The sequence below is a fragment of the Strix uralensis genome, chromosome 17 (genome assembly GCF_047716275.1).
Source record: "Strix uralensis isolate ZFMK-TIS-50842 chromosome 17, bStrUra1, whole genome shotgun sequence".
Taxonomy (NCBI): Eukaryota; Metazoa; Chordata; class Aves; order Strigiformes; family Strigidae; genus Strix; species Strix uralensis.
The window spans coordinates 5,508,895-5,533,545 of record NC_133988.1 but is presented as its reverse complement, the minus strand read 5'-3'; the positions used below and the strand labels follow the sequence as shown (position 1 = coordinate 5,533,545).

Below are 24,651 nucleotides of genomic sequence, written 5' to 3'. Positions count from 1 at the left end.
TCTTACAACTGTTCAATGCTGTGTTAAAGAAGGACATGGATTTAAAATTGTTCATAATTGGACTGAAAATTGTGTTTGTTGCAGCTAAGGTGGCATAGTTTTGAAGACTGGGAGCTCTTGATTGAAATGAGTCATATTCCAATGTTCTGGGCTTTACTCACCAGAAAGCACTGTATTCAAAGCTGTGAATCGGTTGAGTTTTTTTATGTTGCTTGTAAATTTAGGTAACTGCATACAATTTCAAGTGATAATTTGAAATTCAAATATATCTAAGCGAGAATATGAAGTTCTATACCAGATTCCTGCCTTGTTTTACAATTTTTATCTTTTATAGCATTTTCTTAGTATTGTGACTCTTAATATTTTGTTTTCCCAGTTCTTCCCTTTTCACTGCTTCTCTGCATTGCATTTGTCTTTTAAATTTTTTCTTTGCATTATGTTTTCAGTCCTCTTCAAGTTTTTGTGTTAGTCGCCTGTTGTTTTGTTTCATTCTTTAGGCCACTCAGTGCAAAAACTATTGTAGCGTTGACTCCTAATTATCTTTTCTAAGTGCTCCAGAAATTCAAATACCAGTACTTAGCTGATCATGAACACAAGGTAAAAAGGTAGGGATGACACAGAATGGAATGAGGGTAGGGAATACTTATGTCTAAATTTGACTATTTTTGAAATTTCAGCTATGATGTCCCTGCCAATACTAGTTGAAGCAGTAGTGCTAGAGTATGTATATTGCTTAAAACATCAGTGTTTAGTAGTCCTGTGCCTTTTAGAATACTGCTTTTCTACTTTAGCTGTTTGTACTTTCTAGTAACAGTTAGCTCCAATGATTTGACTCATTTTATACCAACTAGCTTGCTTTCTGTTTGTTTATCAGCAGTTTCCTTAACCTTGTACTTTTTTGCTTAACAGCCTTGCTTAAAATTACTTAAGATTCACTTGGAGGGCTGAAAATTGTGTATCATTTTTAAAAAAAAAAAAAAATTAAAAAAATTTGGTTTATTACCAAGATCACAATGAACAGAAAGTGCTGTACTTTCACTTGGTATATCTTTGCTTCTAGGTCAATGCCAAGCTACCTGTTGGCACACCTGACTACATGGCACCAGAAATGCTAACGGGGTTGAATGGGGATGGCAAAGCTTCTTATGGTCCAGAATGTGACTGGTGGTCCCTAGGAGTCATTGCGTATGAAATGATTTATGGAAGATCTCCATTCACTGAAGGGACTTCAGCAAAAACTTTCAATAACATCATGAACTTCCAGGTAGAGAGAATTCCTTCCATGTTCTTGAGTAAAAAGGCTGTAACTAAAGTCTTGTGTTTTTTACAGTGTGAAAAGAAGCTTATGGATGTCTCTTACTTTGTCATGTTCATAAAATATTTAGAATATATGCTTTATATTGTTTTTATATGTCTCTGTATTGTAGATATCAAATTATTTTTTGTAACAGGTGTCTAAAAATAACTGTCTGAATTAAAAAAGATTTAGCTGTCCATCTGAGGCAACTATAATTGCAGCATTTGCAAAATAATTTAGAAGAGGGCTTAAAACGGTGAATTGTGGCTTGATAAAGTTTCTGAATCTTACTGAGTGTTTCTGGATAGTAAAGGCAAGGGCTAGCTATGAACCACCGCAGAAAGACTTGAGGATATTGAGTGTCTGCATGATGAAAACATCACACGAAATTTAGTGTAAGTAAGTCTAAACCAATGCATATGAAGGGAAAAGTATCCTGACTTTACCCGGTGGTGGGCTCAAGAACAGTATCTTCATGTTATAATCTATGCAAATGTTAGTTTAGTTCTTGGTAACAGTCCAAAAAGCAGCACATAGAATGGTAGGAGTTAGTAGGAAAGGAAAGGAAAAAAAAAATCATGTGTAGCTGGGAGGAAGTGAACAGAGAATGGTTGCCTATTATCTCGCCTAATATGGGAATTAGGGGCATCAAGTGAAAGTAGCCAGCAGTAACTACATTGCAAACAAAAAAGGGTACTTCATGAAGGACGTTTTCATGCTGGGGAGCTCTTTGCCCTAAGTTTGCAGCTACACTATATGTGTTCAAGGAGTGACTAGAAAAACTCATAGAAGAAGAATCCATTGAGATCTGGCAAATACAAAGACATCATTCTGGATCAGAAAATCCTAAGCCACAGATCCTTGGAACTTTGGGAGAATTTTCTGGGGAAGTGTCTTGTTTTACTCTTCCATTTGTGTAAGCCACTGGCCATTGTTCAGTGTAAGATGATGATCTGGGACTACTATTTGTCTGATTGGGAATGGTTGTTCCTATGTTCTTTACTGCAATAAATGCATATAAAAGCCTATCTGGAAAAAATGCACAGTGCTTTTATTTGTATGCTGTAAATATTTATCCTTTGTGCCTGACATATCTCAGAATAATGAAACTTAATCTTACTGTTGTGGGACTGTTTTCCTACTGAACAGAACTCCTTTTCTTTCTAATGCAGAGATTTCTGAAGTTCCCAGAGGATGTGAAAGTTAGTAGTGAATTTCTTGACCTGATCCAGAGCCTGCTTTGTGGGCAGAAGGAAAGGCTGGGTTATGAGGGACTCTGCTGCCATCCATTTTTTTCTAAAATTGACTGGAATAATATCCGTAACTGTAAGTAGAGTAATACTGTATTTATAAGCAGTTCCCGTTTCTTTGGGGAACATGAAAATTTGTACAATGTCAGTATTTAAGTGTGTTTGATCTGAATAATTATTCATAATAAAATAGGACTGTGTTCTGGAGTAGGTGTTTTTAACAAAACAATTAATTTTGGTTTTTGAGTAGGATATGTTAACATCTCTCAGGTGAAATTTGTAAGATAAGATCACATTTAATACAGTTCTATATGAATTTCTGTTGCAATTGCCATATTACTGCAGGCCCTAGACTGGAAAATCAAAACGGTCCTTTCCATGTCCTTGTTCAGATTAAAACGCATCATTCTTTCAGGCCTTTTCCTCCTCAATTTGCTTAACTTTGGTTTCATCTCATTATTTTTTGTTGTTCTTCAGCTTTCTGTCTTTCATCGCTTGTGACCCAACTTAAGGTTGTGTTGTTTTTTGTTTTGTTTTCTTTTAGCTCATGTAGGTGATAAAATGTCAGTGGTCATAGGGGCATTGGAGTTTTTCCTCAAAGTCAACATGGCTAATATAGGACTAATTTTTTTGTCAAAAACCTGTTAATTCCACTAGGAATAGAATAAAACCAGTGAGGCAGATACTTTTCTATGCAGAAAATTGTTTATAATACTATGGAAACAATGGAATTTTAATATTCAGAAGTACTGAGACACCAGCTCCATGGGCAAAAGCAAATATTTCACAGATCATCAATGATCTATGTATGAGAGCCTGACTTGTGTTGGATAGTATTTTAAATTATTTTGACTGTAAGATTATCTGGGCAAGGAACATGTCTGCCTTCTATTCTTTATCAAATGTGCTGTAAGAGCAATGATTGTGCTCCATTTTCCATGATAAATTGCTAAGCCAGAGCTGCTACTTTTGATGACTATCTCAGCACTTCAGCTGTCAGCTCCACAGAATGTTTACTCACTTTTCTGTTCATTCATTAGTTTTGAACTTGTGGAGCTGCTGTTCTGTTAAATTCTGTTTTTTCTGCCCTTTGAGAGCCATTGAGCCTTGAGTCCTTTTCATAATTTTAGCATATATTTCCCAGACTTCAGCTCACTCTGCCTTCTTTCCCCAGAGCCCAGTCTAAGCCACCAGTTTCCGTTTCTGAAGTTTTTGTATGGCTTTAGTATCATATTATCTCAGATCTGGAAAAAAATGGCGTTGGAACATATGTTCTGGTGTTTCCTTGGCAATTGTCTGTCCAGTATTCACACAAGTGCACAAGTTAATTGAGTGTTCTGCCATTTCATGTGACAACAGTGATAGTGCTGGACAAGCCAGTAGGTAGCTGTGATGTTGTTACAATGTTGAAATAATCATTTGGGATTTCAAAAATCCCATTTCTGCCTGCAGCTGGTCAGTGGATTGCATCATTCCTTGTAATATCCGGACCTACCTACTGTGAAGATTCATGCAGTTTTGACCCTTGACTTCATTGTTATGTCTCATACTTCATAAAGCCCCACTGTAACTAGCACAAAACACAGCAGTCTTCTTGCTTTTAGTAGCAGATTCAATGTATCACCTATTGCTTTGCTCTCTGCAGTGGTTCTCCATTTGCGGGTTTATTCAGGGCAGTGTCGCTGTCATTCTATGCAAAACCCGTGTTGGATTTGACCTGGACTATCTAAAAGCTAAAGGTTTCTTTCTTATCTTGACCTCTGCTGATAGTAATGTTTAACTGGAGCAATGGCAGCCTGAGAAAATTAGGAAACTAGTGAGTGCTGGAACAGGTCACAGGATTTAGATTTAGATTAAAAAATCTCACTCCCTCAAATTAATCTGGTCAAAGATTTTGGTGGTGTGGAATGTTGGACTTGGTGATCTTAAAGGTCTTTAACAACCTAAATGGTTCTATGATTGTTAAATTCTGTGTCAGCACAGTCAGAGTTTCCTCTAGTCTGTAAAAGCAATGATGTTATTTCTATTTCAGACTGAGAAAGGTAGGGAAAAAATGGGTACCCTTGCCTTGGAGGTATTTAAATTATCATGCTGGGAGCTCCAGAATAACCATTCTTAATGCACCGATTTTGGTTAAGAATGTGTCTTTAAGGGGTTTTTTAGTGTTATATTTTGTTGTTATGGTAACCTATGAAACAGTTGACTTTTCAGTAAACCCCTTCCCAAAAGACAGTTGCCTCTAAAAAAGCTCCCAACTTCCTTGGGTTCAAGTAGCATGTATCTGTAGAGCAGCTCTTCACTTACAGAAACCGAATCCGACCATTACATCTAAGGTCAGGTTTAATTGAATCTGTGTCAACAGGTAATTTTCCCCTTCCTTGCAGTATTTTACTGAAACCTATTTATAGATTCTGCTCTGTGTATTTGTTGATTTCTGCTATTGAATTACTTCTGAAGCTTCTAATCCCCCCTACCCCCCAAACAAAAGAAAACAAAACAAAACTTTCAAAAGATTGTGTTGATTTACTTGACAGAACTTTCTGAAAATATTTTTGAATTTATCTACCTAGAATGAATATATTTCTGTCTGTGTTTCAGCTAAATGATCAGGATTTTAAGTGGAAAGTTGACAACAGAACTACCTGAGTGCTTGATAAGTATGTAAAATCAGAGGTAGAGAACGGGGGAATGACATACTTATCAGCAACAAGGTTGCATTCTATATAATTTGGGCATTTTGTTAATCACCTTTGGTTATTTGAAATCCATAAATTACAGCAGCTGTTTAATTTGGAACAAAAAATTTGCCTGCTGAAGGCTAGCTGAGAGATGATTGGAAGACTTACTGTTATTTAAGCAATATATATGTATAGCATAAAGAATCTTTCATTTTTAGAATTGTTTTGTAACTACAGTCCAAGAGGTCTTGAAAATGGAATGGCGTATTTGGACTTGCATGAGGAAACTGAGAAGAAAAGAATGTCTTGTGCAAACAGAAGAACTTGAGAAAGTGTTGAAGACTGATTTTTAGGCTGTCTTCTGCTATTAGACAGGCAGGAACCCAAATCTCACTGTTCATAAGTCTGAGACTTCCTCATCCTTATGAACCCAAAGTTGTCATTCAGTATGTTAACAGTTAAATGTGTTCCATTTAAATGCTTGCCTTCAGAAAAATGTGTTGACTTGTTTCTCTAAGTGGAGATCACTTTCATGTCAGCTTGAAGATCACTTTTATTAACAGAAATATGTGTTGGATTACTGTCTTGACAGAACAGTAAAGATGTTAAGATGATATTGTATAAATTGGTTAGAACTAGTATAATGCCTTTTTTTAAGTTAAGTGGTCTTAGAGAAAACATCCTTAAATTACATAACTTGGACTTTATATTTTCTGTTTCTTTTTTCCATAACACTTTACTCAAATAGGCCTCTTGAAGCCTGAGGAAGAGTAATGCCTAACCTACTTAAAAAGGCTCTGTGGATGCTTTTCCTCAGAAAGCATATATAGATCATCTTGCAGATCAAGAAAAGACACATTTTTATTCTTAAGAAACGTTCAGTATTTCCTTTAAATTTCCAATTTCAGTTAAGTCTTTCACTGTCCCAGGGGAAATGCAGTATCTCTTTTCTGAATTTGCATGAAAATATTTTGAAAGGATGGAAAGACCCGATTAAGGCAATGTTCCTTGAACTAGTCATAAATACACACACTAATGCGGAGTTAAAAAACCCCACTTCTTTCCATAAGAGACGTTTTCTCTAATCTTAATGATAAACTGGTTAAAGTACTGCAGTGTATGTGTGGTGGTTTTAATTTTTGATTTTTTTTCTTTTTTTTTTTAAACTTAGCAACTTACAACACCCCCTTTTCCTCTGAAAGTCATTCTTTGGAACAGATGGAAGAGGGTTACATCCTTCCACAAGTGGGGAGGTATCTAGGCAAGCAATTGGCTTTTTTAAAACATGCAGTTCTCTACAAGATACTTTAAATGGTAAACAGAACATGTACGTTCGTTTGTAACATACAGGAGGCAGAAAGAGGTCTTTATACCCAACCAGTTTGTATGAGTAGAAGCATCAGGTTTACTGTCTTCTTGAGTAATAGTTTTGCCTCCCTTTTGGGTGAGCCTGAAAAAAGTGAAAATTTTTCACCTTGTCAGAGGCAATGGCATGGTTTTAACATTTAGTTCTCAGAGGCTTATCTTGACCTCTACTAAAGGATTCTTCTCTTTAAAGAAGCAACTGATAAGCACATCAATGTATTTGCATTCACCAGTCTTCATCTTGTTCTGAAAATACTATATTTGTGTGACAGTGTTCTTATTTTAAGCAAGAAATAATTTGACTAGAGATTATGTCACCACGTGACCCACACTGGAGAACAAAATTGCTCGTCTGTTTTAGCTTATTTTTACAAGACTACTGTTTATTCTGGAGATATTTTGGACATCAGACAAAGGACTCCTTAGTTTTAGGAATAAAGGACTATGAAGAAGCTACCAAATAATTAACAAAATCAGACAGAGTGGGTCTAGCTTTTTTTTTCTTAAACATATTCCCTCTTACTCCTAAGTGAGTCTTTCTCCAGTGTCCTCAAACTTCTGAAGAAGTTCTTCTCATTTCAGTCACTGTTGACAGTTCAGAACTACTTAACATCTAAAGGTGTTTTTGTTGAATGACTGTTCTTTCTAAGTTTTCCTTTTAGTTGCTACTATTTCTTGATACAAATATCGTAACAAGGTTATACTGCACAGTTGCAGAGTTTTTGGACTGTTAGTCACGGATTTTTAGTAAAGGCAAAATAGAGGACAAATTATTTCTCATTATTTTTTAATCTAGTGTTCACAATTTCACTTCTTTGTTCACATCTTTTATTAAACATTAGAGGAAGCTGTAGTCTAAAACATTGTGTTCTTTAAACTAGTTTCCCACCAGCCCCAAAGGTTTGCTCTGTCTTGCATTCAGTTTTATCCTTTTGCATCCAATGTTCCTGCATCGAGTGCTTTTCATCTTTCTGTGTGCATGCTGATCTTAGGCATATTTAAATTCTATTTTCTTTTATTCATGTGGTTTGACTAGGGATTCTTATTTTTGATAAGAGGACTTTCTTTTTAATTGCAAGGGCTTGAAGATGACTCTTAAGATCTTCTTAGCTAATTTCTGGTGAGAAGTAAGGCACTAGATCTCTCTTTCAAAGATGAAGTTATCTGTCAGACTCTGAGGAGTATATAACAGGGTTGTTACACCATTATAAAAAGGCAGCTATGTTGCTTTTTTGCTACCTCTTTAAGAAAGATTCTAGACTTCCCCAGACAAAGTGAATAGTTTGCTGTTTTCTCTATTACTTTACCTCAAAGGCAATGTTAAAAACCCCACAGCAACCCCTTCCTGTAAGAGGATGTGCAAAGTTCTTTCAGCAGAGGTCCTAAACTAAAAAAATATTAATCCCTGAACTTATCCTCCTCTGCTATGAATTAAATGGATTTATTTGCATTAAAGATGATATACTTACAAACTGGTTTCTGTTGCTTCTCTGTTTTTAATCATTAAGAACATATGAAAGAATAGCTGGACATTGTCCTGACATTAAGTGAATTTTTAAAAAAATACAGATCCTAATCAAAAATCTGTGTTCCAAAATTATGTTTACAGTACATAAATGTCAGCATTAGATTTGATCTAAATTTATAACCAATGAAATAGCAGAAATGAATAAATTTATTATATTGACAGAAAATTTAAATGTTCTGGAGCCAGTAAGTAAAACTATTTACTGTAGAACCTATTTAATTTATATATTTTCCCCATTTATCTCATTCTAATGTACTTGGAACTAGTGTACGTGAGCAGCATCCGATCTGCTTCGTGGAATTTCTTCTCACTTCCCTGCTTGGGAGCAGCGTCAGAACGGCTCCTTGGGGAGCTGCTAACAAAGCCTGCATGTGTAGTTGTGATTTGGCAGTTTATACAGACAGATTTTTTGGTTTTTTTTTTTTTGGCTATTAATGCTGGTCTGGTGGGTAGTTTAAGTGTACATTTGTCTAGAGAATGAAGAGTTAAAAAGCGGGCTGTGAAAGGCTTTGGCAACCTAGAGGGAGCTAGCAAGCTCCAGCCGTGACTCATTCTGCCTGTGTCAGTCAGATAAGCATCAGCATCTGTCACGAATGCAGGCAGGTAGGGTTAAACTCCGAGCATGCAGAGAGTGAGGAGCAGGGAGCCTGCACTGCAGGGGTTGTAATGTTTGTTCCTGGTTCTTCAATTCTCATCAGCCCTTCAGCTACAGGAGATCTATACTGGATCCATGGTAACGGTTTTAGCACACTACACTTCCATCAGCTTGTGACAATGGGCTGTGTTCTAGCTACTGACTGAAGAGCTGTCTCCTTTATAGAGCAAAAAAGAGATTAGTAGATGTGCAGTGAGTGAGGACCTGAGTGATGAAATAAATAAATTAAAAAAAAAAAATCTTACAAAATGTGATTTAATGAGGTAGGAATTGCACAGCAGGCTTTTGCATTCATTCTCTTCACACGTAGCCAAGCCAGCAGGTAGCTCGGGTGCTGCACATCATTGAGAAGAACTTAGTCTTTTGTTCGGTTGGTTAATTAAACTGAAGCAAACATGAGAAAATCAGCTGAAATTAAACAACTGCTTAACAAGTGAAGTAGTACCAATTTAGAAATTCTAGTAAGAAATACACTGTAATTCCTGCTATTTATACCTCTCTTCAGAACTGATTGTATCGGAGCCAGACTGCAGTGGTGTCCCGACAAGAGTTCCAGATCTTTAGCAAGCTCTTTTAGAGAAATAAAATCTCACTGATATATCTTCCCTTCCTAATGGCTAATTAGCTCCTAGTAGCTATAGTTTATTAGGATCTTCCAGGAGAAAGACCAGTTTGCTGTTGAAGTCCATGCTGGGAAGATTCTTGGTGCTACTAAAGGGTAGATAGATATGTCCCTTAGCAGACTAGCAAAGGATCAGGCTACATTCTCATGTAGTGTCATTAACTGGATAGGTTGGAGACATTTTATTTTTCTAGCTGAATAAGAATTGAATTACTTTTAGCTATATTACAGTAATGATTTTCTTAGCCTAGTGCTTTGATTTGATTCAATGCATGTGTCTGAAAAAAACCCCCTAATCTGAAAAAAAACCCCAAAAACCCAAACCCAAAACCAACAATCTCAAATCCCCAACCTAAAACCCAGTTTAATCAGTGTCGGAGACATTGTGCCTGCAGAGTGGTAGCCATGTTGGTAGCTTAAGGGTTAATCTCTTGTTGCTGTAATACGATTTGAGAGCAGCAGCTCAGTCTGCTTGTGTTAGCAAGATTAAAAGCAGGAGCTGCAGTGCCATTGCAAGCACTGAATGAGTGGGACTGTTGCAGAGTGAACTGTAGCTGAATTTTGTCTTTTCTTCTTGCTTTTTCTACCAGCTCCTCCCCCCTTCGTTCCTACTCTCAAGTCTGATGATGACACCTCAAATTTTGATGAACCAGAGAAGAATTCGCGGGTTTTATCCTCTACGCGCCAGTTGAACCCAGCAGGCTTCTCTGGTGAAGATTTGCCATTTGTGGGGTTTTCATTCATCAAGGCATTAGGGATCCTCAGACCAGAGTAAGTAGGATTTATTGCTTAAGTGGATAGGATCACTGGAAAAATGCAAAGGTTTGTTACAGTGAGGATGGTGTGTGGGGGGAAAAGCTGTTTTAACTGGCCTGTACTCTGCTTTAGGGAAGCTGCCAGATTCTGGCTTTATCTGTTGCTGCCATGGCTTGTGCATGTCCTACCGTTCTGTGATTATTTCTGGGATGAGGGGGAGGGAAGGGAAAGAGTGATTCTAAACCAGTTATTGTTAAAATTGTTGTTCAGATACTTTGAATTAGTTGTTGCTGTTAACCAGAGAGAGTAGGTGATTGCATCTCTGGTATTGCAGATCCCTGGAAGAAGGAGAATACTGAGGAGTTCAGAGATGGGAAAGGTGTGGGGGGGTGGGTGTTATTTTATTGGGTTGGAGAGTGGGCACCAAGTGCTGGGGATGTGTAAGGCTGAATCAGTGATCCACAGAAATGGAGCTTCACTAATCTGGGAATGTGCAGTGATGGGTCAGTGAATAAGAGAAGGAGCTTCATGGCAGCTGACTGTGCTCTTGGGTCAAGTTAAATACAAGGACTGGACATTGCTGTATTGTGTGTTAAGAGGCTGGAGATTCAGATGAAGTATGCAGGGTATGTGTTTGTGGAGGAAGGTAAAGATCTAGAAAAAATGGTTTTCCATTGAAAGAAAACATGCTTTCTGAGAGAGTGGAGTCAGAGAAAAAGAAGAAGATAAATAGTATGGTATAAACCTTTTGGTGTGGTGGGTGGTTAGTTTCTGATGACAGAGCTATTGAAAAAGTATTAGTGCAGTACGTTAAGTTGAGAAGTCCTTACCTCAGTATCGTGAGGCCTCAGGATTGCAATGGCTTTAGCTGGGTTAGTGACTCAATGCACTAAGGCACTGTGTTTTTGTGTGAAGCATCATTCATTGCTGCTAGTTAGTTCGCTTAAGGGACTTTGTTGTCCATCTGTCTTAATCAAGTTTTCATTTTTCTGGCATATTGGTTGTGATAGTTGCTCTGCGGTAAGTGTGTAACCAAACCTGGTGATACTGTTGACATCTTTGATCTTGCCCAAACCGTGAATCAAGGTTATATGATGGTTATGCCAGTAATAAAAAGGGAATCTTTGACTTTTCCTCCTCAGCAGAGTTGCTTTTATGACAAAAACGGAAGGAAGGGAGAGGGCATAACAACCAAAAAAGTATTATTTTGGTGAAATGATTTAATATTGTCAGCAGAATTAGAAAAATGGAATGTTATATCTGTAGATACCTGGGGTTAAAATCTATTTTGAAGTGTAATAACTTACAGTGTTATCTTTTCTGCCCGGGGAACTGCAATCTATCTATTAAGGCTACATGACCATTCATGTAACAGTCAGAAGAGGCTCAACAGTGACCATATATGTATGGTAAAAATGTATATGTAATCAGGGTCCAGGACTAGAACTGAAGAGGACTGTGAGGTAAAGTCTCAGGAACAGTGGTGTAACTGTGCTGGAGGTTGGAGGCTGAAAAGTAATATAGATACAGCAGATTGACTGATATGTTTTCTTTGTGGAGCCAGTACCGAAAATGCGTATTGAAGATTTATATTTGAATTTTGGTGATAGATGAGAAGGGGCATAGCAAAAGAATATAGAGATTAATGTGCTCTGGAGAAATTTTGACTCAAGTAAAATTTCTGCTTGTTGTGGCCTGTTTTTTCCTGAGCTGGAACAGAAAGACATCATGTTCTCAATTTTCCCCCAAATAATTTTAATATAAGTAGGTCTTAGTGGTTTCTTTTTTTGAATGAGATCTTGATAAAGGCACTTTGATATTTTCAGCAGTAAATACTTGCATTTTGTTCTAAGAAGATGATTTAAATATGGCTGAGAGGGTATGGAGACTTTAAAATATCTGTATTTAAATAATGCGGTGACTAGCTTATTCTCAACATCACTGCAACACCGTGTCATAAAGATAACTTCTTACTTATAAAATATTGTGTGGTATATGTTTTACTTGAGGAAATAAAGTCGTGTTTCTGTCCACACTAGCTTGAATATTAAATTCTAGATGGGGAAGAGACCAGTAAATGCGGGGTAGGCTTATCTGTTGTGAATCTTGGTATGTCTTCTCTGGAAAGTCCTAAGTCGTCAAGTTTATCAGTCCAGAATTTTTCTTAGAATTTTTCCTCCTAAAGTATAACCCTTCTGGTTGCTAAGTGATGCAGATCTGTTTTCCTGTGTCTGCAGCATGATAGCTCTAATGCCTCTAGTGCTGCTCACAGTTAAGGCCAGGAAACTGCAGAGTGCCATTAACAAGGTCCTTGAAACTTTCATTGCTTTTAATTTGAGGGCTGTCAAGCTATGAAGTTTGGGGTTATACCCTTGCCCTTGTTTACTGGACAGTAAGCAGCCATAGCTGAGCTAGGAATTTTAAATACTTCAGAGAAAAAGCAGTTAAAAAAAAATTGGACAGAAGAAGGATAAAAGAAGTTCTGTTTTCCATTCTCCTCTTTCTCCCAACCACTTAGGGTTAGAAGCGTTCACCTAAGTCACTCAGACCTGTTGCCAGAAATTATGTGGTCAGTGTGTAGTTCAGAAGGGTCCACTGAATGAAAACGTTCTGCATGTTGCCCCATACCATGAGTTTTGGGAAGAATTTGTGACCCTATAACACACGTAAGATTTAACAAGAGTAAAAGGGATGACAATAACGTGTAGTAGGAAACAATCAGGAGAAATCAAGGGCATTGCTTATGTCATAGATTCCTATACTAGCAAAGTGTTTGTTAAATAAATCTCCTGTATGATTCTAAGAGCTGGGATCAGGCTGCAGAGAAGGACTAGCTAACTCCTTCTCCCATCATGGCCTCTGAATTCTTGATTTGGGGGAGAAATGCCTGTCTGACTGCAAATCTGGCTGGTGGTTTGGCTGCGAGCGTGTGACTGTGACAAGATAACAGGCAACTGAGAGTTTAATTCCATTAAAAGCCAGCCCCACCTTACTTCCTGTCCCTAACTGTGGCTGGTCTCCAGTGCTTAGAACAAGGGAGAAAAACCCTTAGATGCCAGAAATACACGTCAAGTGATGAAAGAAAATTGTTCTTGTCCTTTGCAGGTGACTAGCACAAGCCCTAAGGCATAAGATAAATATCTTATAAATCCAGGGTTAACCAAATATACCAAAATACCTAATAAAAATAAAGACCTAATAAAATACACCAAAATACCTAATAAAAATACCTAATTAAAAAATAATTTATGATCTATATTTTTTCATGCCTCTGTCCTCTTTTAGACTGGAGTAAGGAGCTAAAGGGGCTTGACTACATATGCTACAGAACTCAGGTTAATACAAAATACTTGCTAAACCAGAATCTAGAGATAGATATTCACAGACAAGGCTGACAGTAGGACTAGTTTTTAATTGTCAAAATATAATAAATGTAATCCTAGTAATTTGTGAATTGTAGTCTGTGAGGGTTTGGTATCTTTTCTGTAAGTTCCTAAGTAGTGGTATTTTTCAAGATTTCTTTTTTAAAAAAAAATAAATTAAAATTTGATGTGGATTCATGATTTTCATTATAAAGTACTGAGAGTTAAAATGGGCCATTTTTCTAAAAAGAAGGAATACTGATTTCTTCTAACAGTTTCTTGGGTTCTGGTAAACTCTTTCACCAAAGATAGATTAAAGAGGAAGCACAGGATGAGCATACCAAAAATATGCTTTGCTTCAGCTAGCTCTATTCACAGATTGATGGTATCACTGTTTGTTTTTGGTTGGTTTTTTTTAGGCCTGAGCAAGCATTTACGAGGGGGCGGAAGGTACAGATGAGTATAATGCTAAAAAGAATAAAGCATGAGGGACGGGGGATGAGATTATAGGCATGTTGTGTGGGGGCCAGGATTAGGACAGATGGTGTCAATCGTTGTGAGAAGGAAGAAGCACCAGGTGAGTTGGGGGTTTATGAGTGGCATAAAAGGACAAAGGAAGGTATGAGGTATCACAGAATTGTCTAGATTGGAAAAGACCTTGAAGATCATCCAGTCCAACCATCCTATGGTTGGATGATGCACAAGAAAGGTGAAGATACGAGTTTGATACCCCAGAACCATTTTATAGCTTTTCTTATACTAATACTTTTTTCTTCTTCATCTCAGCCACATTAAGACTGGAGGAGCTTTTCACAGCTAGCACCATTTCTGGTAGTTCTGCTGGTTGAGGCTGTTGCTGATCTAGCTGTGAAATCACTAGATAGTCAGCTGTAAGTTAACTTGTTTTTTAGTCATGCAGGCATGCTTCTTTTGAAAGTAAATTGGCACAGCTAGTGCTATCAGCGCTTGGTACTATGGACTTGATTTTGTTTTTAATCTTTTATTGCAATTTTCTTGTTGATGTATGCTGGGTTTTTTATATTATTTTGTTAATATTTTTTTCACACTTCAGAGGAAACAGCAGAAACTGCTCTGTTGTGTTAAGAGAATTGATCCAGATGTAGCAGTTAATTAAATGAAATATTCTGAGATGGTACCAACTTGAATGATAGCTTTGCATCATGGCTTTTGATGTTGGATTGTATGTGTTTAATTTCTGAGATGATGCTGACTGAGGAAGAATATAAGTGCCCCAGCAATGTGGGTATTTTCCACCTTGTCATGCTGTGTGGAGAGCATGACAAGGCTTATTAGATTAGTCAGTATCCCATTTCTCTTGACTTCCTCTGTCTGCCCCCTTTCTGATACTTTGAAGGTTGTATGGATGTTCGTGAAGTTGTTCTGATATAATTTGTACACAGGAAAGAATTACTGGGCAAGGATGTCTCTTAAAAACTGTGTGTCCAGCGCACACAGAAATCACACTCACTTGGGGATTAGATGTACTGTTTCCATGGCAGGAAAATTGTCTTGTCACCAGGACATCTATTTTTAAGGAATTTCTTCCTCCCTTTGCACAGGGATGAGGAAGAAAGATTGTAGTTCTAGTTTGTAGCCTTCTCTTTCCTTACAAAACTGACACCAACCCTGAGGAGCAGCTCCCTCTACAGTCACCTAATGAAATTCAAACTTCAGTCAGTGCGAGTCTCCTGTGCTCTGTCCCATCTCATCACTCCTGGCTGAACAACGTGTCTTTGCAGAGCTCTGTATCTTTTTGCCTGAATCTGTCCTGTTACTTCCTGTGTTGCAGTGCATATGGATGCTTTAAGCTGGCTTGCTAGGAGAAATTTTTGAAATGCAAAATGGTGCCTGTAATATTAGGCTCTGAGTCTTTTAACAGCAAATAAACAAAAATAACAAATTAGCTTCTTTAGGGAGGTGAAATAGAAGCAGCAATTAAAACCAGGTCTGTGAGAACTGGCTAGAGTTTTCTTCGGTAACGTGTTAGATTTGAAAAGAATAAAAGTAAAAAGGTGATGGCTAATGTTGAAACTATAATTAAAAAAAAATTAAAAATTGCTTTAGCCAGTACAGCTGAATTTTTATGATAAAAAGATATTCAGACTTGTCTCAGTATACATTTTCAGCTATTTACATATATTTGATTAACATTTTAAAGCAGATTCCTTAGTGTCTCTTTTAGTTAATGTGAGCTTCAATTTGTATTTTTAGCCTGCTTTTCTCAACTATTCATTTTTAGCCTTGTTTGTACACCCAGCTGTTATGGGATTTAATATTCATCTTTCTCAGATGGTTGCTTTTTCTCTGTAGGAGTATAGACACGCTTTATAAATTGATTTTTAAGTATGATAATTTGATGGATATCGGATTGATTGGTCCAGGACTAAAGGAATGCTTTACAAAAGCATTCACTTCTAACAGTTGTTTTTTATTAAGTCGTGATCATATCTGTATTGCTGACATGCAGGATTCTTTCTTCTAAGTTTTTTCCCTATCAAATTTCTGTAGAAATATTAATATTTGACCTTTCAAGGCAGAATTGGTGGATTTTGCTGTGTGTGTTTGCTAATATCAAAGCAGTGTTTCCTAATGACTGCTTGAGGTGGTGGTACTGAAGATCTATTTTGATACAGATATGTTGCTGCAGCATTTTCATAAAAATCTATGTGTCTTTTTTGTGACTATCCGGCATATCTATTTGGATTAAGAAGTAGATTTTTCTCAGAAAATGGTGGTGATGGAATCAAACTTTCCTTGGTGTTAAGAGACTGTGCTGCTGTGTGTGGGTGTATGGCTATATGCAGAGAGCTGCTCAAAGCTCATTTCTCTCCATGGGGATAACTGGCTGCATACCAAACTGTGGCCAGGAGAAGCAGAAAGCAATGTGTGGGCAGACTGTATGATCTTTTATTAGCACCTTCATTGTACTTCTGCATTTTCATCCATCAGTTAACACTGGTTTCATCATTAACTGCTTAAATATCTAGTTTGAATCATTTTATGTGAGGGAGAATGTGATTTTTTTTTTTTAAATGATGTTTTGATGTGTGTACTTAATTTTTTGGTTGCAAATTACATATTTAAAACTGAAAAGCACTAAAAATATGCTCCAAAACATTGATGGCTTCCTATCCTTTTCTAGAAAGAATTTAGACTAACAGAAATGGTAAATTTCTTAAACGTTGACTCCCAATTAGACAGAAAGCTTAAGAACACATAAATATTTTCCTCAGGTTTCTGGAGTCAAATTTGTTTGAATAGCATAGTTGTGTGTCTCAAAAAAATTACTTATAAGTGAACTCTGAAGTTCTGCAGTGTGACTAATCATATTGATTGAGTTTGTAGGGATCATATGAATTGGGTTAGGAAAGTTGCAGTTCAATTTTGATTCACAGAAGGTAACTAAGGATATTAAATTCTTCTTCCTGTGGTGCACACTATGACATGTTAAAGTTTTTAGGGCTTTTGTACTTTGATGATAATTTTAAAACCTGTTTAAAAATAAAGTACAAAATAAAAAGCAATTCTGAAAATTTGTTATCTTCCCAAATGGATACGTTGAATTCATGCTGTGTTTTTGTGACACTTATAAATTCGTACAAGTTATGCAAAAATATTGCTGTGATTTATTGTTTTGCACTCTGACATAAAAGTCACTGATAGAAAATATTAATATTGTAACTAGAAGTACACATGGATTATTTAATAATGATCTACTGTCATCAGGTTTTATGGTATGTTTGATCTGAAATGATGGCTGTTAGACTGTGATTGCTGCATCTTTCTTTTATCCTGGTATAAGTAAGTACCCAATGACTTTACCAAGGCTGCATAAATGCAGATGTCTGTACCTTTTGCCTGTATTTATGTGCTGTTTGGCTTTGCTCTTTTAGATCTATTTTTTCAAGTGTGGATTCTCCAGCCAAGGTCAGCTCCATGGAAAAGAAACTTCTTCTCAAGAGCAAAGAACTCCAAGACGCCCAGGACAAGTGTCACAAGGTATTTATTTATGCGATTGGCCATCTCCATTGCTCCAAGAATCTGCAACCACTGTATGTCCAGGGATCTGTCAGATGCTGCTGATCATCCAGACTCGTGGTGGGCAAAGTGCTTTTCCTTCAGTGAGGTGGCTTCCCGTTCAGTACAAAGGGAGATGAATTTAGGCCATGCTGTTGCTCTAGATACTTTTATCTTAACAAGAAGTGGCTCTGGATTTTAAACAGTCCTTTTCTCAGCGTGACACAGACGACTGCTTCTTCCTGCAGGCTGTGCCTCTTCATCATACGCACAATTACGGCAGTACTGTTCTGAGGTTCTCTTCCTAACTCATCACCTTCTACTTACGTAACTGTTGTGACATCACTGGTTATGGTGAACATCTTATAACAGTTGCTGTGCTCCAATAAAGGGAACCCGGTGGAGTCTTTTAAACTTACTGTTTGTTTGAGACTTTTATGAGAGTTCGATTACTTTTTTCCCTGCTCTGTTCTGGATTTGACCATTTGCTCCTTACAAGGAGATGGGGGGAAACCATCTTCTGGTCCAGCATGGATTTGGGATAAGGTTAAAGTGACCCATCTCTGCAAGTCAGGTGAAAAATGATTGTGTCTTCTTTGCTAACTGGGGTTCGAAGAATGACTGAATATGAACAAGCAGCTTGAATGAATGGGGTGACTTAGACTTACTACTTGTCCTTAAGAAGAACTGTGCATTCCTGGAGCAGAGACAATGGTATTGGAATTTAAACACCATTTGGAGAAACATAGCTAGAAGTCTCTTGGAGACAAATTCCTTACAAACAGAGCTCTGAAAGTAGCAGTTAACAAAGCTTTTGAAGCCTCCTTTATAACCTCTTGATATTTATTGCAGATGGAGCAGGAAATGACGCGGTTGCACCGGAGAGTGTCAGAGGTGGAGGCTGTACTTAGCCAAAAGGAGGTGGAACTGAAAGCCTCTGAGACCCAGCGATCCCTCCTGGAGCAGGACCTGGCCACCTATATCACAGAATGCAGTGTGAGCCCTTACACCAGTCCTTTCAGCTCTGAAGGCCTGAAATCTGGTGGTCTTTGCCTTTCTCTTCCATCATGGTTTCAGTGGGGTACTTGATGGAGAGAATAATATGTGAGAGGATAGCTGTTCAACATGGAGCCCTGAATTGTTTGCAGAGGCTTGCTTGTCAGTTTTATTCAAACTTTGTGTCATGGTCATGTGCTTAGAACATACAGAATAACTACTGTCCTGGTCTTGCTGAAACTATTTATAATGTTTGTCTTACTGGCTGTGCTAGAACATGCTTGGATTTGACTTCTTGCAGGTTTCTTAGCCAGAAGAAGATGGGGCCTAGTCAGTACCTAGACAGACATCTCCAAGGACAAATAAGAGCATTAAGAAACATTGTTGCCTTCATCTGTGGTATTCTGAGTTCAGATTGATCCAGTTCCCCAGTGTAATGTCAGGGATGATGCTAGGACAGGTGCTGTTTTTTCAGGTAGTATACAAAAATGAGGCCTTAAAACCATGTCTTCAAAGATCATTTGGCATTTTTTGTGGGAGCTGGAATGTCTGCTCAATTGTCCTGGCAAGGTTCCAGTGAGGATATTTTCATTCTAGTTAATAATCTCTGTATTTTCAGTTGGTTATAATATTCTGTTTCCTCTCTTGTAGCAAGAACAAAAATCCAGATAATACTCTGTTTCAGAGAATGGAAAAGCATTTCTGATGTTTTTTTTTGTTGGGAAGCGTATCTTAAAACAGAGCTGAGTGATTTTCCTATACTAAATGCTACTAGGTAAATAAATAAAATTCAGTTTGCATCTTTCTGTTGAAGAATAATGCACAGTTGATAGGAGGACCACTGGTCTGTCAAAATTTGCAGGTAAGGTGTGTGGTGAGATACAGAAGCAGCTCTTCTGTTCTTTGTAGAAGTTTACCAATGATTGAAGGATTTAACTCAACAGCAACAAGAAAAATGAATAGGCTTGTTAGTAACATGAAGTTGAAGGATTGTATCTAGATTGTGAATTAATAGTGCTAGATAAAATATAGATAAATGCTGTCAGTAATGGATGCTTTTTGTGATCTCTGTTTTGTTTTTGTCTCTAGACCTGATGTGAGGAAGTAGAGATTTGAACTAAGACTTAAGTGTAATAAACAGTGTTTGTAAAATGGGCTGCTTTGATCCAGATAGAAGCAGCACTGGCCATGAATTTCTTTAGGGTTTCATCGTTGGTGTCTTGATTTTTTTGATGCCTCACTGCAGTCAAGGAGGCATTTATATAGCTAAAGATCTTTATTATGCAGCCATCTGAAAAACGAAAGACTATGTATTGAACATTTTGCTTTCTGCAGAGCTTAAAGCGAAGCCTGGAGCAGGCACGGATGGAGGTGTCTCAGGAAGATGATAAAGCACTACAGCTACTTCATGATATCAGAGAGCAAAGCCGAAAACTGCAAGAGATCAAAGAACAGGTATACCTGCTTCTTTGGGGAGCAGAGTGGCTATCTACAAATGGGCATTCTTGGCATATTCTAGCTCTGTTGCCAGGATTATGTTTTATGTTGGTAGGCTGTGATGACTCCCAATCTATGTATTTTTACAAGGTTTCTTAAACAAAATGGGAAGCAACAAAATTACACTTTTGTGTATAGTAAGCACAAACTCCAAACTTGCAAGTTTTTCTGTTCCTAGTCCTGAAAGTGTCTATAAAATTAGGAGAAAGTTGCAATGCTTTAGTAATATGGTGCCTTAGAAATGAAATACCAATTTTAAATGGTCAAGCTATACAAATTTCACAACAAGTTAATGAATGTTCTTCTGGGAGAGAACTGAGCTAACCTTAATTTTGTGGGGTTTTTTTCTTCTTATCTGGCCATTTAAAATGCTTAATAGTCTTTCAAAATAGAATCTGTGTTGCCTAACTGTTCTGTTCCTAATTTAATCTATTTTCAAAGTAAATGTTGTTAATTTTTTTTCCACCAGAAGCTTGTTGAAAATTCATTAATCCAGACAGTTGTTCATAAGGAAAAAAAAAAAATTCAAACTTAAATGAAAATATGGTGACAAATATGGACCTTTTTAGGATTTAAAATGGTCTACAAGACAGAACCCATTCAGTTTTGTGAATAAATAGCAACATATGTATTGAGAAAAAGAAATGGAAATTTGCTATGGCGTTTAAACACTTCTTTGTGATTATCTGTTGTTTTTCATCTTCAAAGCACTTTACAAACATTAACTGACTAATTTCATAGTGTTTGAGACAAGGAGGCCCAGAAACCTTGGTAATAATTCTCCAGACATGAACAGCTCTTATGTAAAAAGTAATGAAATGCAAAAACAACCCTCTGGATGTAGCAGGCCTCCATAGACTTCTACAGCATTCTTCTGGATGGTTGTTTTATGTAATACAAGGGATCTAAAGCTCATTACTCTCTGTTCTGGTGCTTTGTTAGCAAAGTTGCTTTAAATATTGAAGTGTGGAACATTTTTGGCAATGATAAATAATCACTAGATTCTTAGGAAGTACCAACACATGCAACAGAGGAAAAACAATGTAAATAATTTTTAATCAAATATTTTGTCCCAGAATCCCTTAATTTGGATTGTGAAGATTCATGATGACATAAAAATGCTGCTTAGGTCAACAAATGAATCTGTAATATCCTGCAGACTTTAATTTCTGGGGTGGTCTTCTGAGCTATATGAACCCCATGTGCGAGAACACCGCAACAAAATATGCAGAGATGTTTTTGCTGATTCATACCAGCAGGTGGATCTTAGTCATTAAAGACTTGGATCATTATTTTTAAGTCAGAGGGAACTGGGAGGTGAGATGGAAGAGTCCCTTAGAGTTTTGCTGTTGAAAACCTGAGGCTTGAGAGAGAATGAGTAAAATTAACAGCAAATCATAATCTTCAAAACCCAGTAATTAAGCATTTGGTATTTTCAGAGCAAGACTGTAAATTCAACTTAACCTTGTGTACTTGAATAGAAGAGCGTGGTGGGTTTGTGCTTCCTTTTTGTTTGGGGTGTGTGTTTGTTTTTTGTTTTGTTTTGGTTTTTTAACTAAACCTGTGTTCTGGTGTTACTTGATGAAGACCCATATGAATGGATGAACTTGCAACAAATTGGAATCTATATTTTTGGGAAGGCCCACTCGTTTGTATGTAGCTACCCTGATGTGATTTGCTTCGGGTATATGCCCTGGGCTTTGCCTGTCCATTAATATGTGCTTAAGTACATCTTTGCTAGTTTTAAACTATGACCAATGCATATACAAGAGTTATTGTTCTGTGTTGCCTTGAGTGATGTGGCCTGTTCCTCTGACCTGACCACGAGATTTATTTAAAGATAGTCTTGCAAACGTGAAGAAACAAGAAAAACTGAAATATTACTAATTATCTCCTCTTCTTCCTTCTTTTCTCCTTCCCCATTCTCCTCCCTTCCCAAACACTCATTTTCACAGTGGCAACTGTAGTCATACCAGTAATCCTTTGGTCAAGTGTTTGCTGATAGAAAAGCCAAGTATTTTAGGAAGTCTTAAAAAATTATGATTTCTGAGCAGAACATGTATTCCTTCAAACCATTCTGCCTTTTTTATTCACAAATGTATTTGTACAAAATGAATATTTGAGTTAATGTATGCTCGATTATTATTAAAAGGCTCTAATTTTTTCCAGCAAGAAAATAAGATCCTCCATAGAGACACTAACTGGAAGGAGTAGGCCCCCTGTCTGCCTTACAAATTGGAGGACCAGTTTGGGGATTGCAAACCAAAGAGCCATTCTGCCATGCTCCCTGTAACAGATAGTAAAGCAATCTGTTAAAGGCCCAGCTTCTTTAAATATCTGCATAAGCTCTCCATGTCGCTAGAGAATCACAGGCTGACATTAGGGTCAGTGTTCATGCGATCACTTGTCTATCTAGAGAGAGCTGGCTGTCTGGAAGGAGTGATGACAAACCTGATTTTGTCATGAGATAGTTACTCTTTTGAATATGGGGGTAGTCAGGCGTATTGTAAGATATTAAAATGGAAAGAAAGATAGACTCCCCCACTGTCAGTCCTTCATAATCTTTATTCCTAGCTCTTAATGTGCATGTTTTGTACTTGTTCTCAGCTTCATTAAAAAATACTTTATTTTGGTTGGGGTTTTTTTTGTGGTTTTTTTTAAGAGTAATTTTATAAAATGTATACTTACAGGACTTAGTAAATGCTAAATAAACATACTTAAATTCTTTTCTTTCCAGTGAAGATACGAGAAGCAATCTCCCAAGCTAGTCTCAGTTTGAATGCCCAGTCTCATTGAGATAGTCAATTAAACGTCCTTTTCTTCTCCCACCCTCCCCATCCAAATGCCCTATCTTGTAGCATCATGTGTGGGGAATCATTACTTCTGCCTATATAGGGTGATTTTTTAGGCAGTTTTTCTAAGTTAATATTTGATTTTAGGTTGTCTCCCATACAGAGCAATATGATCCTTTTTAACTGTGTCAAGAGAAAATAGCTGACGGCTAGAAGCCACAATATGCTACCCCTCTGCTTCTCCTTTCCTTTTACCCAAGCTGTGCAGATCTGTGGTAATTGTCATGTTATCAGCCCGAGAAAATATATCTTGAGGGAGCATCTGGGCATTTAGTAGAGACATCAACTCAAAGGCACATTTCTGTTTCAGAAATTAGAAATGTAAGTAATTTTTATCATTTGTGTGTAGATGTATGTATGTGTTTCTGCAGTGAAGCCACTCTCAAAAAGTCAATGTTTCGACTTTATAAGGTATTGACTTGAAAATGGCAAGACTCAAACCAGAATACAGAATACCATGGATATAATATTTTGTTTAGCTCTTATTGTTATATTTTGTACTTTACTTTTCTTCCACGTATTCTTAAATGCAACTCTTGCCTGCAATCAGTATTCTGGGATCTGCTGCTCCAAGTATTTCCCCTGTTGCCTCTAAAATGTGATACCTTTTCCTTCCCTTCCACCGCAACTACAGGAATATCAAGCTCAGGTAGAAGAAATGAGGTTGATGATGAATCAATTAGAAGAGGATCTTATTTCAGCTCGCAGGCGTAGTGATCTTTATGAATCGGAGTTGAGAGAGTCCCGACTGGCAGCTGAAGAGTTCAAACGTAAAGCTACTGAATGTCACAACAAATTGCAAAAGGTAGTTTAGGCTTCATGGGAGAGGGGGCTGATGCTTGCTTGAATTTCTAGTGCTATTTTTATACACACACATATAAGTTGTGTGTGTCCTCTAAAGATTAGCGTGGTTTTGTACAACTAATACAAAATGTCTTTCAATTGTGCACTTGAAGTAACGTAACTTATACTTTGTGTAGCTGCATGGGGTGATGACTGTATAAGGACCAGTGTACTATGACTTTTCCTGAGACTTTTATATATTTTATATTTAAGTTACAGGTTAAAGATCAAGGGAAAAATGAAGCAGGAGAGTTGTATTCCAAATTGGAGAAGGTATGCTACTTCAGTGTCCTGGAGTTTGCTTCCTGGGTCTTTCATATTATGCACAGAAACCAAGAGTGTCTTTGGCTAGTCAATGATGTGCACAGCCTCACATCTCTCCTTATTTTATTTTATTTAAAAAAAAAAATCTTCTTGGTGCGATTCACTGTTCTTTCTGATTTGATATGAAGCTGTGTCTGGATATCCTGTTCTTAATGGATTGTGTTCAGAAGCTAGGCAAAGACAGGCCATTATGTGTAATCTGAGTTTGGAGCTACGTTAGTGATACATAAGGGTTTTCTTTATGAATAAAGAATAACAAACGAAAACTAAAAAGAAATCTGAGTATTCTCACACTGAACTATCTGCTTGGTGACCAAAATATGAAATCAACCAGAAGATAGTAAAATGGGAGTAGATTTGCCAAGGACCACTTTAGTGTGTTGGAATTTGTGGGGAGAAACAAAGATTTTTGGGAATTGAATTAAAATAAATTTTGCATCATGAGTAGAGAGCATTTTTTCCCTCTTGATTTTCTGACACTCTTTCCCCCCATTTTTTTATTTAACTGTAGATCAATACAGAGCAGCAGGCCAAAATCCAGGAGCTTCAGGAAAAGCTGACAAAGGTAATGTCTGGGTGGTGAAAGTG

The 24,651-nt window shown here is 37.3% G+C and overlaps 1 protein-coding gene across 7 annotated transcripts in view; it reads left to right on the top strand.

Moving 5' to 3' along the window:
* The window catches only part of CIT (citron rho-interacting serine/threonine kinase), a 72,462-nt gene that overhangs the window by 5,580 nt on the left and 42,231 nt on the right, over window positions 1–24,651 (top strand). For 4 of the 7 annotated variants that reach the window (XM_074887013.1, XM_074887007.1, XM_074887008.1 and 1 more), the window contains 9 exons: window positions 1,061–1,264; window positions 2,470–2,623; window positions 9,986–10,166; window positions 17,428–17,533; window positions 18,404–18,547; window positions 19,883–20,002; window positions 23,531–23,701; window positions 23,959–24,012; window positions 24,575–24,628. In XM_074887013.1, coding sequence (XP_074743114.1) covers window positions 1,061–1,264; window positions 2,470–2,623; window positions 9,986–10,166; window positions 17,428–17,533; window positions 18,404–18,547; window positions 19,883–20,002; window positions 23,531–23,701; window positions 23,959–24,012; window positions 24,575–24,628 — 1,188 coding nt within the window. Of the gene's footprint in view, window positions 1–1,060; window positions 1,265–2,469; window positions 2,624–9,886; window positions 10,167–17,427; window positions 17,534–17,631; window positions 18,266–18,403; window positions 18,548–19,882; window positions 20,003–23,530; window positions 23,702–23,952; window positions 24,013–24,574; window positions 24,629–24,651 lie in introns of those variants that run through there. The other 3 variants (XM_074887009.1, XM_074887012.1, XM_074887011.1) reach the window with 3 other exon arrangements.